Source organism: Marmota monax, unplaced genomic scaffold (genome assembly GCF_021218885.2).
Source record: "Marmota monax isolate L192 unplaced genomic scaffold, Marmota_monax_Labrador192_F-V1.1 WCK01_AAM20220418_F8-fsc00149, whole genome shotgun sequence".
In the NCBI taxonomy this organism is placed as follows: Eukaryota; Metazoa; Chordata; class Mammalia; order Rodentia; family Sciuridae; genus Marmota; species Marmota monax.
Genome location: NW_026693170.1, coordinates 3,841,606 through 3,859,863, shown reverse-complemented (window position 1 = coordinate 3,859,863; position 18,258 = coordinate 3,841,606). Strand labels below are relative to the sequence as shown.

The 18,258-nt window shown below is 54.7% G+C and overlaps 1 protein-coding gene across 1 annotated transcript in view; it reads left to right on the top strand.

Moving 5' to 3' along the window:
• LOC124100238 (uncharacterized) overlaps positions 1 to 18,258 on the top strand; it is a 115,476-nt gene that overhangs the window by 61,647 nt on the left and 35,571 nt on the right. Inside the window, 7 exon segments of the mRNA XM_058583015.1 lie at positions 950 to 1,084; positions 1,939 to 2,298; positions 5,687 to 5,740; positions 5,826 to 5,876; positions 6,994 to 7,177; positions 7,223 to 7,260; positions 7,900 to 8,020. Coding sequence (XP_058438998.1) covers positions 950 to 1,084; positions 1,939 to 2,298; positions 5,687 to 5,740; positions 5,826 to 5,876; positions 6,994 to 7,177; positions 7,223 to 7,260; positions 7,900 to 8,020 — 943 coding nt within the window.

Genomic DNA, 18,258 nt, shown 5'->3' with positions numbered 1-18,258 from the left:
ACCAGGGGGCGACATGAGACTCACAGTCAACACTTGGCTGATTGATTCTGAAACTTGGACCAGGCAAACTCAGGAGGTGGAAATGTGGCCTGATTTCCATCCCCAATAGACCAGGGTGCCTTCCACAAACCTGCTCGGCTCCCACCCCCACTCCTTCCTGGGCCTGTGAGGACCTTGCACTGCCAGTGGTCTCTAAGCAGGCCTTTGCCTCTAGTATCACCCATGGAAAAAGTCAGGGGGACCACAGAGGAATCACTAGGTAGAGGACACAGGCCACCCAAGGAAGGCATGGGCAGTCCTGAGACACAGCTCCATCAATAACTGGAGAGGGAGGGTCTCCCTAAAAATCTCTCCCTGAGGACCAGGGAACCCATGGTCACCTACCTCCACTACCATGGCCCTTCCCACTCAGGACACAAAGTGTGTGAAGTCCTGAGATAGCCACTCAGAGGCCAAGCTGGAGACACCAGGACAGAGAGCAGGTCCCCTCACCAGCCATCACTCAGAGGGCCCCTTTCTAGATCCCAGATCTCTCTCTCTGTCCCCTTCCTGCTGGGGGGAAATCCACCTTCCTAGAGCATTTGAGAACATGGGGAAGACACAGGGCTAAACTGGGATTCTCTGTCATAAAGGAAATATGCCCAGGGGTGAGGGGACCCCAGGGGTTCCCTGTGTGGTGCTGAGAGCCCTGAGGCCAGGACACAGCTGAGGCCAGTGCTGGGTGAGCCACTTCTCTCAGGGGACAGCGTCCCCACCTGCCTTGCTCCTCAGGGTGTGGCATGCAGCAGTGAAACCCAACAGGGAAAGCAGAAGGGACAGGAGGCAGGACTGAGAGGGAGGGGACAGAGGTTCCTCCACAGAGACCCCGCCCCCAGCCCTGTGACCCAGGAAAGTGCTCCTGCCCTGGGAGGAGGCTGAGCTCAGAGAGGAGCAGGGCAGCAGGGCTGAGTGGCCTGGACCTGGGCTTCCCAGCGGGTCTCAGTGAAGCTCCTTCCACAGAGGGGACAGAGCAGAGGGACCATGCATCCCCCCTCAGCCTGTCCCTGCAGAGGGGGCATCCCCTGGCAGGGGGTCCTGCTGGCAGGTAAGAGGGGACAGTTCCCTGAGGAGGGTGGGAGCTGGGAGCACAGTCTTGGTGCTGCCCCTGGGAGGACACGACCCTCACAGGGGACACAGGGCTTCACTATGTCACATTGGGAACCTATTGGGAACAGAACACAGAAGACAGAAGCTCACCAACAGGAACAGTTGAAGCGGGTCAGAAAGCTCAGGGGTGCTCTTTCCCAAGTTACTCACCAGGGGCCATTATATTTTGAAAATCGTTGTTAACAGCTCTGTCAGGGCCACCCTCCAAATAGAAAGGCAACTTGAGCAGTGGACACTGTCTGTAGCCACCAGCCTCAGACATTGGCACAGACACCTGGACCCTCAGGGTGGGGACCCTGCTTCACTCATCCACAGGAGGCTGAGCCTGGTCCAGGCCCTGGGCTACCACAAGGGTCAGACTAGTCTCTGCCTCCTGGAGCTTCCTCTCTAGAGGGCAGGAAGCCAGGCCAGAGGGAGATCTGCAGGTGAGGCCAGGTGCTGTGTAGATCTAGGAGGGCAGAGAGCAGGGAAATGTCCACAGGGAAGACCTGGGGTCTGTAAGGAGGTGGTCAGGGGAGGCGGGTGCCCAGGTGCCCTGGGTGTGAGCAGGGATCTGAGGGCACTGAGGGGCCAGCCTTGCAGACACCTGGGGAAATGTGTTCCCAAGAGAGTATGACAGGTACAGGGGTCCTGAAGGAATGGAGGTCATGCTGCTGGCCTTGACCAGGGACACACGCACACACCACACACCCCAAGGTTGAGGAATGAGGGCTCCTGCTGAGGACCTGGGTCCCAACTTTTCACCCAGTACAAGGTCCCAGTATTGATGGATTTCTCTCTCTTCCCTCCTAGTCTCATTGTTAACCTTCTGGAACCCCAACCCCACTGCCTCGCTCACTATTGTACCAGTGCCTTTCGATGTTGCTGAAGGGAGAGACGTTCTTCTACTTGTCCACAATGTGTCGAAGACCACTGCAGGCTACCAGTGGTACAGAGGGCAAATAATAGACCGAAGCCGTTTAATTGTATCCTACTCGAATCTCACACACTCAGCTACCCAAGGCCCTGCATTCAGTGGTCGTGAGACAATATACCCAAATGGGTCCCTGCTGTTTGTGAATGTGACAAAGGGGGACACAGGATTCTACACCCTACAAGCCACAACTGCCGATTTTGATAGTGAAGCAGCAACTGGAGAGTTCCGAGTACATAGTGAGTAATGCCCCAGCCCTCTGGGTGGTGGAGGGGTCAACTCCACTGCACACACAGGACCCCAAGACCTGGTCTGCCTACCTCCTCCTGTGCATTACGTCCCAACAGTGGAGTTGGAGCATTTAGTGCAGGACACACGCAGTGCAGACAGAATTCAGAAGAGTCGAGTCCTCTGCCAGAATCCACTGGCAGAGAGCAGGGTGGTCTGGTGGGAGACTCGGCCCAAGCAGAGCAGTCTCAGCCCAGCCCCTGTGTCCTTCCCAGGAGCATGGCCCTGAGAAAGACCCTGCAGGACTAAGTCAGGCCTGGCCTGAGGGCCCTGGAGTCATCACAGAGAAGGTTAGTCCTAGGGTGTACCTGCTCCAGACCTCTGTCCCAGGCTCCTGGCTCCAGGTGACTCTGAGGACATGTGGCCAGGGTTGGAGTTTGGCTTCCTGCTGAGGGCCGCTGGGGAGCAATGATTTACTGGCTACCTGATCTGGTAGCTCCTGGAGGTGGTCACCAGCCAGGGCACAGTCCCAGGAGCCACATCTGGGCAAGGGCACCTGGGCATCTCCTTCTCCTGGGACTAGGTGTGGTGAGCACAGAGGGACAGGTGCCTGAGGCCAATCAGGTGCCCTGATGGACCTCTATGAGGCTCCACAGGAAGGTCCATGTCTCCAAGGGGAGGAACAGAGGAAAGAGATGCCCCTGGAGCTCCTGGTCCTCCCGGGACCAGCCCAGGGCGCTCTCACTGGGAGGCAGATCAGAGTAGGGGCTTTTTCTTTGGGGGAAGCTCCTCTAAACCAAGGTCAGGTTACTGTGAGGATTTCAAGGTTAACTTAGAGACAACATGGTGAACCAGACACCATTTCCCATGTACCCAATAAAGGGAAACTGAGGCACGGGGAACACAGCTGCTGAATCAGGTCACACAGACCATGGGTGGGAGGTCAGTGGTGCATGTCACTGTGTAGCCAGAGCCCCGTGCTCTGCCTGCTGAGGGCCTATTAGGCATCTGTGGACCAGAGACCAGTCATTGGTTCAGGGCACTGGCAGCTGGAGGGGACAGTATCGTCTGGGGGTGAGAGCAAATGGAGGATAATCAATTTTTACCCTGAAACCAAATTACCTGCCTCAACAGAATGTCCAGGCCTCCCCTCCCACAGCTGGTCCACGCCTTCCCTCACTGAACTTGAAGTCTCCTGTTTCCTGGTGTATTGGGTGTCACTCCGTCTGAAGCATAAAGGACAGGACTTTCCTTTCTCTCTCCCCACTGGACCCTGCAGCCAGGACAGGGCCCAAGGTGCAGCCAACTCTCAATGGTTTTGTGATAAGGGGGGGAGGGATCATGAATGAATGACCCTGAACCCCTTCAGAGCCTGGAACCTGCATGTGCAATCCCAGGGGGTTCTGCCACCTGCTCCCTGTCCCTCCTGGAGGCTGAGGCTCTTGCTCCATACCATCAACCACCTCTCCTGAGGCCACCCAGGAGCCACATCACAGGATGCCCTTGGGGTGGCTGGGTTGTGGAGGGTCTTCAGGGTGGCCCTGGGTCACTTCTGAGGTGGCCATGAGGCTCTTGGACCTGGGGCTTTAAGTCACTGTACCCCCACTGCTCTCTGCCATGGCGATTCTGGCTGTCTTGCTCCTGCCTGTCCGTCCTCTCCCTCCTTCTCATTCAGGCAGGACTGGCCCTGCCCTGCACAATGAGCCATGCCCTTCCCTCCTACACTAATGGCCATCTGTTCTGTCCACTTCCTGCTAACACCTGGGGCCAGACCCCCTCCAGGCCATAGTAAAGGGCACAGAAACAGTCGAGGCAGGTGCCCCTGTCAGGCTGCATTAGGGGCAATATCCCCGACTATGAAGGAGTCTCCACTGTGTCCCTTCCAGGGCTCTTTCCTTCCATGACAATGACATGTGAAATAGGCCAGGACACAGGCCTGAGCATCTCCTCCATCTACTCTCTGCACTGACTCAGCGAGGGGGACACAGCAGAAAGGGCGGCAAGCCCCTAGGTCCCAGGCTCCTTACACCCAGATGACTGGTGGCTCCATCCTGGTCCCTAAGTGGGGCTCATGTTCCTCCAGTGACTCCCAGGACCTTCCCCAAGGGGGAGCTGGACTGAACAGTGCTGTCTCAGGGGCTAACTGTCTATTCCATATGTGCCTGTGTCCTCAGGAGGACACCATCACCACAAGGGAGGTCTGTCCCCACATGGTGTGATGCTCCAGCCACGGTCATTTACATTAGGCTCTAGGCACTGATATGGAACAATTGATGATCTCATTGCACTTCCTGGGGTGAAAAGAAAAGGAAGAAGGCATTCCACAGGCCTGTGTCAGGTTCTTCCCCACTTTGTCTGAGTCTCCATAGCAATTGGGAACATAGACTTCTAGATTGATTAACATGATCAATAATACTTCTCTGAGTTTGGTGTTGTGCCTCATTTTACATAACAGAGACCCTCAGATGTCCCCTCGGACCAGTTCAGTCCTCCACCAGGACCCACAGGTCTCTCCTTACTCAGGAGGCTGCTGGTTTCAAACTGACTTTACCATCTGCCTTGGGTCATAATGTGACCCCTCAGGACTTCAGAGCTCAGTCTAAGACACTGTGCTCCTTAGAGAAATATTTCTTTCAGAAAGGAGTCTTAGATCCTGGGTATTAAAAACTATTTTCCCATATGGGAAAACTTTACCATCCCCCATTTCTACCCCAGGTCTGCCACACACAAGCCCACAAGGCCGTATTTTCAGCAAGGTCCTGGTCCCCTCTTCCACCTCCTAGTGCTAATGTGTTTGGAACCATCCACTGGTCTCTCAGGACCATTCCACATGCCTCACCTGCTCTCTGCAGGGGGAGAAGGATGTAAAGACCAAGGACAGGAACATGATTCTGCTCTAAACCTTGTCTGTCCCCCTCACCCTAGAGCATTCTTTGGACTCATGCTTTGCCATTCAGGTGTCACTGGCTCCTGTCAGTCACCAGGAAACACCTGAGCAGAAATGCCCCCTTGTGGCCCCAGCCTGACCACCAAACTGAATGCCCCCGGTCTCCTAGTGTGGGATTTCTGTTCACACACCCCATTCTCACATCAGGCTGTGGGGTCTTCCTGGGGTTTAGGCACAGTGGGGTGTCCCATCATGACCCACCTCTAGGATGGCCTTGAAAACCAAAGGCTCAGAGGACACACACATGGGCTGAGCCCTGGAGTCTGTGCAGATGGAGGGACTCTGCGTCTCAAGGCCAGCCAGGGCCAGCGAGGACCAGGAGAGACACAGGGTTGCTAACTCCCAGTCCTGGGTCTGTCCAGGACCAAACTCTGCAATTAAGTGCACCTGTGAGAAACTCTGTGCTTCTCCCAGACACAGCCCAGGGGGCCCCACGTCTTCTGATCCCTCAGATCGTCCTACATCTGCCCAGGATACCCACTCCTGCCTGGTTCTTCAGGACTCAGGTTGGTGGGAGGTGAGAGGCCAGCTCAGGTGGAAAGACAACTTTGTGCAGACCACAGGGCAATCCTCTGTTTGTTGTCTGCACAGAGAAATTACCCAAACCCAACATCACAATCAACAACTCCCAACCCATGGAGGGTGAGGACTCTCTAGCATTAACGTGTGAGCCTGAGATTAATTATGCAACCTACCTGTGGAAGATAAACAATCAGACAATCCTAGATGGTGACAGGCTGAAGCTGTCCAACAACAACAGGACTCTCACTTTATTCAATGTCACAAGGAATGACACAGGACCCTATGAGTGTGAAACCCAGAACCCAGTGAGTGCCAACCACAGTGACCCACTCACTCTGAATATTTCCTGTGAGTAACTTCTATTCCTCCATTACCCTGGCTGTGAACTCAAATACACAGGGCCAGAGGCTGGGCCCCTTAGTCCTTCTTGGGTCCAAGTACACAGACCGTCTCTCCTGGGCACCTGGATGGGCTGTGCCATTTGCCCCAGGCATATCCAGGCAGGCCCAGCCTTGGGCCATGAATAGGAGGGGAGGGCTTGTGGTTCCCTGGGGATTCCTGGGGTCAGCCACCTGGAACTGAGAAGCAGGGGAATGTCACACACTAATTTCAGTGAACAAAGGGGTTTGGTTCAGACTTTCTGTGAGTGTGTATGGTGCTGGGATTTGAACCCAGGGCCTCTTGCATGCTGGGCAGGTGCTGTACCACTGTACTCCCCAGCCTAGTTGTGACTTAAAAAAAAAAAAGAAACAAGGTTGTGACATAGATCAGTAGTTATATTGTGGTCTTCTACAGTCTAGGAACTTCCCTTTCCCTCTGATGTCATTATATGTGGCTTTATTCTGTTTGCTCCAGATGGCCCTGATGCCCCCATCATAAACCCCCCAGACTCACATTTCCATTCAGGGACAAATCTCAACCTCTCCTGCCACGCAGACAATAACCCACCTGCTCAGTACTCTTGGTCTTTCAATGGGAGGCCCCTGGAATCCACACAAGAGCTCTCAGTCCCCAACCTCTCTACAAATAATACTGGATCCTATGTGTCTGTCGCCCATAACTCTGTCACTAACCTCAATAGGACCACAACCAAGAATATTGCTGTCTCTGGTAAGTGGACCCTGGAGCACAGTATTGAGTACTGGGTGGAGTCTTGATTTTTCTGGAAACAACATGGAAGAAGTTACTTCCTAGCCTGAGGCCCACTCTCAGTCAGCCCCTTGCTGTTTTTCCACAGGGCTTGTGGCCCAGCCCTCCCTCAGAGCCACCAACACAGAACCACACTCTGTGGCCATGACCTGCTTCTCAGATGACCCTGGAATCTCCATCACGTGGGTCTTCAATAGCCAGACTCTGCAGCTCACAGACAGGATGCAGCTCTCCCCGGACCACAGGACCCTCAGCATAGACCCTGTCAGACAGTAGGATGCCGGGGAGTATCAGTGTGAGGCCTCCAACCCCACCAGTTCCACCAGCAGTGAGCGCTACAGACTGGCTGTGATCTGTGAGTGGCCCCCATGTCACCAGTGCTTCTGTCATATATTTCACTGTCAAGGGCCACAATATGGCACCAGCCATGAGCATGGGGTAGAGGCCAGAGCTTGGAGAGAATGTGGTTGACTACGCAGAAATTAGGTGCCTTGATGTCACCTTGATTCTGATCTGTACCCGAGGCTGGGCCTGGGCTAGACAGTCTGTGAGGGCTGCCCACTGACACTGTCCTGTGATGGAAGGAAGAAAAGAGGAAGAGGGGGGTGGGGTGGGGCTCAGTGGTAGAGCACTTGCCTGGCCTGTGTGAGAACCTGGGTTCAATTCTCAGCATCAAACACACAAATGAATTAAATAAAGGTTCTTCAACATCTAAAAAATATAATAAAATAAAAGAGAAGAGGAAGAGACCTTAACAGGAGCATGAGCAGGATGTGGCCCAGCTGCATGTGGAGAGGGTCAGGCTAGAGCACATGCAGGTTTCAAAACCAAACGTGAAGAAATCGCCAGAAGCAGAGTCAGGAGGACATGGTGACGACATGACAAACTGCACTGGGACCTTGGTGCCATTTCCTTCCACCCTCTGTGGGCCCCTGCAGGGCCCAGCTGGTTCCCCTGAAGACCTGCCCTTCAGCCCCTTTCTCTTCTCTTTCAGCAGAAGAGAGGACCCCAGGCCTCCCTGTGGGGGCCGTCGCTGGCATCGTGACTGGGGTCCTGGTCGGGGTGGCTCTGGTGGCTGCTCTGGGGTGTTTCCTGCTCCACACAAGAACTGGAAGGTACCCAGGCTTCCCCTACCTGATCCCACCCCAGGTGACCCCAGGCCTGAGGGAAGGAGACCCATCCTCAGACTCTGGCCTGACTCTGACCTCCCCACTTCCCGAGGACCCTCCCCTCTCACCCCAGCCGCCCCCCGTCCCTCACCAGCTGCTGGCTCTGGGCTGATTGCTCAAGAGCTGCCTCCTCTGCACATTGGTCACCAGGAACTGTCCCCATAGCACTGGTGTCCCTCCCTAGACTAGGGTTCAAAAACGGCACCTCCTGCAGTATTTGCCCCCACACCAAGAGAGGGCTGAGCTATGTGTATGAGGGGTCCTGTCCCAGGTCACTCAGGGCAAGGGCTGGGGCCTGGAGAGGAAGGTGGGTCCACTCTCCACACCTCCTGTGTGACCCAAGGCCCCTGATGTGTGAGGTGGGATCCCAGGGCCCAGCCAGTCGTGTGTCCTGGAAAGTTCTCTGTCTCCTGGTCAGGTGGGTGGAGAGCACAAAAGGCCACTGTCACATCACCTCATCTCCTGGCCTGAGCAGAGGGTCCTCCACAGCAGGATCACCAATGGGGTCAGGGATTTTCAAGATGCACGTGGTTCCCAAACGTCTTGCCTACGTGGTGACCCTGCTTCCCTGTCCCCACCCCCATGGCATGCATCCTCCACTCAGTCAAAGTCTCCTGCTTTAATTCTTCCTCAATTTCAGTCCCTTTTCTGGGTCCTTCAGCCAACATTCTCCTGGGTCTGCACCTGGGAGGGTCTTTCACCTTGGCCCAGGGCAGCAGTGTCTTCTTAAGGCCTTTCCTCCCCTCCCCTCTCCTGGGCCCCCTGGTACCCAGACCTGATGGGGAGAGGAAGCTTTCACACCCTCCTTGGAAATGGGGTACCCTCCTCATCCCCTATCTTGCCCCAGTCCATGACCCTCATGAATAAGCCTGACCTTTCCTAGGGCCAGTGTCCAGCTTGGCCTCAGAGACCACTGCACCCCAGCATCAAGACCCGGTAAGTGTCCCCTCAGCCTGAGGGTGACTGGGAGCCCCTAGGCCTGCCCCATAGTGTCCACTCTTGCCCACAACCACACGTCCAGGGTTGAAAGTTTACACTGGGGATTCAAGGACCCCTGTCATCAAACACAACAGGGGACCCACCTGGCCAAGCCAGCCCAGACTTGTGGCATCTGGTCTCCTCCTCATGTTCCTTGGTTCTTTGGACCACTACAAGGGCAAAAGGGTCTCTCCCAGGACATGCTGTCTCCCTGACACTCTGATAGTTGAAGTCCCCCAGCCCTACCTGCAGAAGGGGCCCAGCCCTCTTCACACTACTGCTGACTCTTGTCTCTGTCCCCAGGCCAAGGTCCCTCTGACACTTCCACCTCCCTGGTAAGTCCCCCCAGCTATCTCTACACAGGGGACTAGCTCTGCAGTCTCAGGGCAGGGGCACTGTCAACCCCCACACAGCACAGACACCCCCACTCATGATGGACCAGGACAGGGTTAGCCTGGCCCTGGCCAGAGACTTGGCCACTCTCAGGGACAGGACCACCATCACTCTGTCTTCAGCCCACCCTACTTCCTGCCATCTCAGGGGAGTCCTGGTGCAGAGTGGGAGCTGGGAGCTTCTATCAGTGATCCTAGGTTAATGATGGGGACCATAGTCTGGACAGAAACTGGGGTGTCTGTCCTGAAGTGGAGGCTGGTGCTCAGGACCCAGAGCTGGTACCTCCTGAGCAGAAAGGGCTAAACAGACACAGGGAGTAAGCTCTGGCCTGTCAGAGACCAGAACCTTCCAGGCACCACCCAGCACCTGCTCACTGGAGTCTCAGCCTTCAGGATCCTCCCTTTGCTGACCCTGATTTCCAATCTCCCTCCCTGCCAGGCCCCACCCCCTGGCCACAGATCTGCTGTTCCCATCTACCAGGTGAGTGTGGGTGGTGACCCTTGCCCACAGTCCAGGGCCTACCCAAGAGATGCCCCTCCCCACACCTTCCTGATCTTGCCAGGAAACAGCAGCCAAAATGGAATCAGGGGATGGTGAGCGGGGGGTGGCGGGGGGGCCTGGGAACAGGAGCCTCTGAGCCCAGACAGACACAGGGACAGAGCAATCCCAGGTGGGCCAGGGACTAGGAGTTCATGGTCCCCTTGTTCAGAAGGGTCAGAGGCCTCTTTGTTCTTTTTCAGGAATTGCTAAACCCTGACCTGGACATCTACTGCCGGGTCGACCACAAGGCTGATGTGGATTCTTAGTTTCCACCACACGATGCTCCATGTGGGCTGAGGGAGGGTCCTGCTAGACCCCAGATGCTGGGTAATGGGACAGAGGTGGAGCCTGACCCTATAGGACTCTGGAACCTAGAGGGGGAGGGGTCCCTGGGGATTCTAGGGACACAGGCTGCCCTGGGCTCTGAACGGCCAGCACTAGGCTGCCTGTGCCCAGGAACATGGCATTCCAGGGAGAGGGAAGGGCCAGTACTGGTCACCTGGAAAGGCGCTGAATAAAGACCCCCTTCCCTCCTTTGCTCTTTTGGTTCTTGTGGGAACGTCTCTTGGCAGACACTCCCCTCAAGTTCCCCGTCAGCTCTCTCCTGTGTCACGCAGGGGAATCGTGGTCTCTAAGTTGCTCCCACAGGGTTTCTCTTCCTGGGAGACAGGAGCTGGGAGGTGGGAGCCAGGGCAAAGGTCGGTCTGTCCATAGGGAAGGGTGAGGGTCCCAAGGCCCTGCAGCCAGCAGAGCACTCAGTGGCCCTCACGCTCCAGGGACCCAGGGTGGCTATCTCTGGCCAAGATTTCTTCTCCACCCAAAGGCCAGTACTCAGGACATCTTCACCTCTGCTGGGACAGGGACAGAGACTCTCAGAGTAATGAGGGGACAGGGCGAGATCCATAATCATGCCCTGAACAAGGGCCTCAGGCCCTGCCCGAGGCTCCAGCCCTGCCCTCCCATCACCTTCCACTCTGCCCTGCCTGGTCTCCCTGGGACCAGCCTCCTCTGCACACTCCAGCACCCAGGGCAGAGGCTCAGGGCTCCCCACATGGGGCTCTCTAGGCTCCATGGTGATGGGACAGAGGGTCTCCTCCCTGACCAGGATGTGCTCTACAGCCTCCTCAATACACCTGGCCACTGCTCTGACTCCTTCCCTGAAGGCTGGGCAGGGGACATTCTCATGTAGGTTCACGATGTAGATCAGGCCACTATATTCCTGGAAATTAGAGGTAAATTTAGTAAAGATTAGGGGACACTCTGCTGATGCCTGAGAGTTGTCTGTCCTGACATGACAAGTAGGAAGTCATCCTCAGAGATTCCACTGTGACTCAGCTCTAGTGAGGCTCGTCCTGCATGAACATAGCATCAGGACACACACGATGACTTCTCTTTTCTTGGTTTCGTGGTGCAGCTGCCACAGACTGGCTCCCACACAGTGGCAGGAAACAGCAGAGTCAAGGTGTCCTGAGCTGCATTCTTCTGGAGGCTCTTCTGGGTGTGCGCAGGAACACAAGTCCCCTGAAAATCTTAAAAGCATCTTAAAAGCTCATGGAATCTTTTCCCCCAGGTCCTGTCCTGGGAACCACACCAGCTGGAGCTCCCCCTGAGCACCGCATCCTGCTCCCTGAGCCACACACAAGCCCCTGGGAAACTGTGTCAAGCCAAGCCCTACAGGAAGTGTCATGCTGAGGCAGTGTCATGTCAGGTCCCACTCACCCCCCCCCCCCAGTTTGCCCAGTGGAAGAGTCAACTGTGCACTCAGGGGAGTCTCCCTGACGTGGATGGGGTGGATTCCTCTTCACCTTCTGCATCTGAGCGTCCCCAGGGTCCTCTGTACCCTGTCCCTGTGCCCAGTGTTTCTCCCTGGACACAGCCTCAGACCCTGACAGGGGCAGATGAGGGGCTGACTCTCCAGCAGTCCTTCCCATTTTCCCCAGGTCAACCTGCTCAGCCCCTGAGACCCTCCCCTCTACAGGAGCCATGTGCTCTGGTCTCCTGAACACCTGCCCCCACATCATGCCAGCTTCAGGTCAGTGACAACCACCAGCTCTGACATTTGCCCCCAAGGCAGGTGTCTGAGCAGACTCACCAGGTGGGACACCTGAGGCTTCAGCATGCAGGAGCACCCTAGTCCCTCTCCTCCCTCCCTAAGGGCAGCAGACCCCACAGGGTGTCTGTGAAACCAGCCCTGGGTCCAAAACACAGCTTCAGGTCCCTCCTGACCCTCTACAGGGAGAGGCGGTGGGGCAGTAGCAGCCACTAGGAAATTTGACTGTCAAGGAAACACTTGGTCCCATCCCTCCTCATACCTTTCAAAGGAACAGACACATACAATACAGCTGGCCTCACCATATGTCCCAGAGGTCATTCCCAGGCCAGCTGCAGCCAGAATAGCAATCTACTTGCTGCTCTCTCCCTGTGACAGCAGGTGCTGCTTTTGCATGGTGGCTGGGGTCCCCTCCAACCCCCCAGGGAACCCAAATCTGCCTGTGCCCTGCCTCAGCCACACTCCTCAGCCTCCTGCTCCCCTCCACCTCCCTGACCTGCACAGAGAGGGGACAGACCTCCTAGACCCCTCCCTGCGCACTGCCAGCCTTGGGTGCTCATCACGGGGTCTGTAGGAGTCACCTCTGCTCAGGTTGGATATGTATGGGACCAGACAGACAGGAAAAGCCTCCCACATGCCTTCGACTCTCAGGGAAAATAAACAGAGAACAACTCCAACCAAAAGTCAGAAGCCAAGAGCGTCCCATGGGTTCCTAACAGTGCACCATCCTGGTTGTGATCTTCTTCAAGAGACACCTCCATGTCCTTCTTTTGAAACCTTAGGACAGTTGGCTCCTCCTGAGGCTGCCCATCCTTGTTTGCAAAGTTCTCCCAACTCTGAGCAGGAGTCCTCAGGACAACCCCGTCCTCTCCCTAGACTCACCCTGCACTGGGTGTCAGGCACCCTGGGGACCCAAGGTGAACAGGAACTCTCCTGTAGCCTGTAGGTCAGAGCCACCTGTGCCCAGTGTCAGGGCCAACTGTCACTATTTGGACCCGAGGCAGCATCCCTGCTACAGTCCCTGACAATGGCCATGGGTCTCCTCATGACCTTCAGGGGCAACAATGGGCTTCACAGTCACATTCAGCCTTGGGATTCTTTTGATACAGGACTGTGGCCTTGGCTGGAGATGGAGGTGGAGATGTCGCCTGATTTTCACCTGGGCACCAATGGCCCTGTGGGCTCCACTTCACATGCCTGCTGACCCTGATGGAGACAGGCTGTAGTGCACATCCTGATCAGGGAGGAGACCCTGTGTCCCATCACCATGGAGCCTGGAGAGTCCCATGTGGGGAGCCCTGAGCCTCTGTTCCTGGGAGAACCCTGCTTGGCCATGGGTCCCTTGTAGTCCCCTCCTACCTCCATCACTCATGGGGAAAAGCAGGGTGACCACAAGAGGACAGAGGACAGAGGCCACCCACAGAGGACATGGGCAGGCCTGAGCCACAGCTGCACAACAAATGGAGAGAAAAGCTCTCCCCTATCTCTTTCCCCAAGAGCAGCAGAGCCCAGGGTCACCTGTCTCCCATTGCCAAACCTCTTCCTAGCACAAAGGTCACCTGCCCTTGCACAACCAGGCCTGAAGTTCCCTCTGGGGGATGATTGCTGGGTCTGCCAGGAGGCTGGGGCATCAGGGAGCTGGGATCAGGAGGCCCAGGGAGGAAGGAGCACTATTCCCAGCTGAGAGCACATCTGTCTGCAGCAGCTGCACATGCAGAAGGTCCCCTGTGCCAGGTTGATGCTGCTCCCAGTACCAACCTGCATCAGAGTGTGGAATCTGAAGTCTGTGCCATGCATGCATAGCACTGAGGTTGACAGGGACATTCAGGGGAACCTGCAGCTCCAAACTCCAAAATCTAAAAAACAAGAAAACACCTCACATTTCCCATTAAATTCCCTGTTCCCACAGCACAAGCCACCTGCCATCTACACTAGCAAGTTCAGTCATTCCTGGGTCCCACCCACCCCAGTCTCTCTCTCCAGCTCTGCTCAGCTGCTGCCACCTCGAGGTGACTCATTGATAATCAGGACTCAGGGGCCCCCGTTGCTGGTCCCTCAGCCCATCAGGAAGGACTGTGCCTTCAGCTGACCATTTACCCTTATGGGGACAGTGGTGTTAGGACAGCCACTCTGAAGACCTGGGGTAGGAGAGAGGTGGGCAGCCACACAGAGCTGCACAGTGAGATGGGGATAAAGTGCTGGTGTAGGACCCAGGGCCTCAGCTGTGAGGGTGGCTGTGCTAGGAGCTCAAGAAGGGAACTGAGGAGCACAGAGGTGGGAAGTTCATGAACATTTGCAGGGACAAGGCTGGATTCCCAGAGGACCACTCTGACCACTGTCAGCTGCAGCACTCAGAGCCTGGGAGCCTCCTGGCTGCCCATCAACCAAGAGCTCCCACCTCCATCTCCTAACTCACCTGCTTCCTCCACTGTCTGACTCTAGGGGAAGGTTCCAGATCCTCCTCTGCCCTGCAAGGGGGTGGTGGGAAGCCCAGTTCCCTACAGACAACCAGCAATGGCCCCTGCTGAGGTGAGTGGGCAGGATGACACACCCTGATCCCCACTCAGGGGTGACAATGAGGCCCAGATCCTCCTGCCCCCTCAGGCCCTGATGGGCATCTGTGCCTGGTGACTGTCACATCCCTCCTGATTCTTCCAGTGAGGATACCTGGGAGGACCCATCTCCTATTGTAGTAGGTCCAGTCTGGAATATTCCACAGCAGCCCTGCTGACACCTATTTACAAAAATCCCAGGTGACACAGCCTTGAGGGACACAGGCTCACAGACATTTCCTCCGGTGGCCACATGGGCAGAGGCATCAGGTTCCTGAGTGTCCAGCCACTGAGTCTGACATTCCCCCTCCAAATGACCTAGGCTCTGGTGTTGGTTCTGGGTCACCAGTCCAGGTGCACAAACCTCCTACGTGAGGTTCTTCCCTGGGGTCCCTGTCCCAAGTGCCTGTCCCAGGAGCTCCCTCTAGAGCAAATCCTCAGCTCCACCCAGGACTGGGGCTGGGGCTGGAAGAGCAGCTGCACTGGTCTCAGAGGACATCAAGGCTCCCCTGAGCTCAGGGAAGAGCGCGCACGCCCTCTAGTGGACACTTCCTGCCAGGCACGAACAGAGGCCCCCAGAGAGGGCAGGTGAGGGCTGACCTTGGGCAAAGGGCACCTTCAGAGAATGGAAGTGAATATGCAATGGGAGGGGGTTGGAGGGAAGTGAGGGGTGGGAAGAAGCAGGGGGAGGGGAGGCTCTGGGAAGGTCGGGGAAGGGCGCAGAGCAGGGCTCCCTTCTCTCCACTGACACTGGGGCTGGTCATCCTTGTGGGGTTGTGTGCTGTGGGGTGTCGAGCACCATCTGGAATTGTACCTACTAAGTCCAGTAGGACCCCTCCCCCAGCTGTGACAATCAACAGTGTCTACACCAACCTCCAGTAACAACTCGGCATTTAAAATCCTCCCCTTCTTGGCAGAAGAACTGAGTGTAAGAGGGCAGAGACTGACTGGGGCTTGTCACTACTAATCACATGAAGTCCCTGGAGAAGAAGTGATTCAAGGTACAGCCACACAGCTGCCTGAACCTCCACAGCACTGTGGGCTTCCCAAGGGTCTGTAGCCACACATGAGTGACACCTGCTGGGTCCATGACATTGTGAACACAGGGAGTTCTGTGCACACTGGGAAGAGGAAGCCTGTGATCTGATCCTCAACAGTACCTTCCAACAAGCAGGATGCAGGAGTATGAATACTTACCTGTAAAGACATTCAAATATGAAAATGAATTAATTTTTTAAAACACTAAAAGTATTTACCATAAAAGACTGAACTTGTTTTTGTAAACCAGTATGGACCCATATGCTTTTGTTGAAATTACTTATAAACAAAATGTGGCATGAGTTTAAGAAAAAGTAAAGAATAGAAGAAAATACTTGCAGATATATTTTGTGATATGGATTTCATGTCTAGATTATATAACAAATGGGTAAAAATCTGCAACCAAAGAATAACCTAAATTTAGAATACGCCAAGGACCCTTGCACAGTCCTGGGCATCTGTAATCCCAGGTGTCTAAGACACGAGATTCACAAGTTTGAAGCCAGCCTGGGCACCTGTCCCAAAACAAAAATAAATAAATACATGTAAAGGCTGGGGGTGTAGCTCAGAGGTACAGTGCCCCTCAGATCAATCCCCAGCAGTGAAAGAGAAGGGGGAGGGCAAAGGGCTTGGAAGGCCTGTCTCCAGAGATGTTCCAGTGGCCAATAAGCACATGTCAAGACGCTCAGTGTCATCAGTCACTAAGGAAGCAAATCAAAATCACAATGACACCTCACCCCACACCTTCCTACATTCCCCAGGGACTCTGAAGAGCTGCAGTCACAGTGGAGAACTCTTGGGCACTTCCTGCCAGAGCTAGGCAGAAGCCCATGTACCCAGCACTCCCACGGCTGGGCATGTGCCCACAGGATGGGAAACAGGGACTCCAATAGCTCCCCCAGGTTAAGGCTCGCCACACCATTCTTCATAACAGGCAGGTGTGGAAACAACCCTGTGTCCATCAACAGAGGAATACATAAATAAACATGGCTTACAAATATGTTGGATTATTGTTTGGCCATAAAAAATAAAGTTCTGATGCACACTACAACCTGGGTCAACCTGAAAACATGATTAAACAAGAAGCAAATGACATGTGGTTGTATAATTTCATTTATTTTATTTTTTTAATATTTATTTTTTAGTTTTTAGGTGGACACAATATCTTTATTTCATTTTTATGTGGTGCTGAGAATCGAACATAGTGCCTCATGCATGCAAGGTGAGCGCGCTACCACTTGAGCCACAGCCCCAGCCCTGTATAATTTCATTTATATGAAATATCTGGAATAGGGAAATTCATAGAGACAGGAAAGAGATTCAAGGTTACCTGAGGCTAGAGGGTCCTGAAACGTGATAGCTTAATCGTCAGAGTTTTAGTGCAAGTGATGAAAAAATCCTGGAGATAGTAGTGGTTGTTGTATATTCAAATGGACTCATGGCATGTATTTCTGCAGTATAAAGGGTTAATAGAGCACATTTTTGTAATAAGTATTACACTATGAAAAGTTTTTAAGAAAGATGTGTATAAGATACACCCACTCTACTTAATGTGTGTGTGTGTGTGTGTGTGTGTGTGACAGAGAGAGAGAGAGAGAGAGAAAGGTGAAAGGGACTAGGGATTGTCCCCAGGAGCACTCTAACACTGAACTGCATTGCGTTTTTTTTTTATTTTGAGACAAAGTCAAACTAAGTTGCATGGGCTGGCCTCAAACTAGCGATCCTCCTGTCTCAGCCTCCTGAACAGCTGGGATGAGAGGTTGTGTCATGTATCTGGCCAGATAATCTCCATAATACTCACACGACACTAGCCAACCACAGACATAGCTCACAAGGCCAGTGCTTGTCCCCTAAAGCCTCAGGAGACACCTCCCCATGTCCTTCCTTTGAATGCTCAGGCACAGATGGCCCCTATTGAGGCTGCCCATCCCCTGGGAACACAGTCCTCCATACTCTGGAGAAGGAGTCCCCAAGACAACTCCCGTCCTCTCCCTAGACTCACCCTGCACTGGACAGAGTCAGGTATCCTGGGGACACTCAGTAAACGGGACCCACTCTGCAGCCAGTAGGTCAGGGTCACCTTTGCCCAGGGTCAGGGCCAGTTCTCACCAGTTGGACCCTGGTCAGCATCCATGCTACAGTCCCTGACACTGGCCACAGGACTCCTCATGACCTCCAGGGGGCGACATGGGACTCACAGTCAACACTTGGAAAATGGATCCTGAGGCTTCTACTAGGCTTTGGCTCAGGAGGTGGAAATGTGGCGAGATTTCCATCCACAATAGAACAATAGACAACAGGGTGCCTCCCACGAACCTACTCGGCTCCCACCCCCCTCTTTCCTGGGCCTGTGAGGACCCTCTGAGCAGGCCTTTGCCTCTGGGTATCACCCATGAAAAAGTCAGGGTGACCACAGAGGAATCACTAGGTAGAGGACAAGGCCACCCAAGGAAGGCATGGGCAGGCCTGAGCCACAGCTGCACCAAAAAATGGAGAGAGAGGGTCTCCCTAAAATCTCTCCCTGAGGACAAGGAGCCCATGGTCACCTACCTCCACTACCACAGTCCTCCCCTCCCAGGACACAAAGGGTGTGAAGTCCTGAGATAGCCACTCAGAGGCCAAGCTGGGGACAC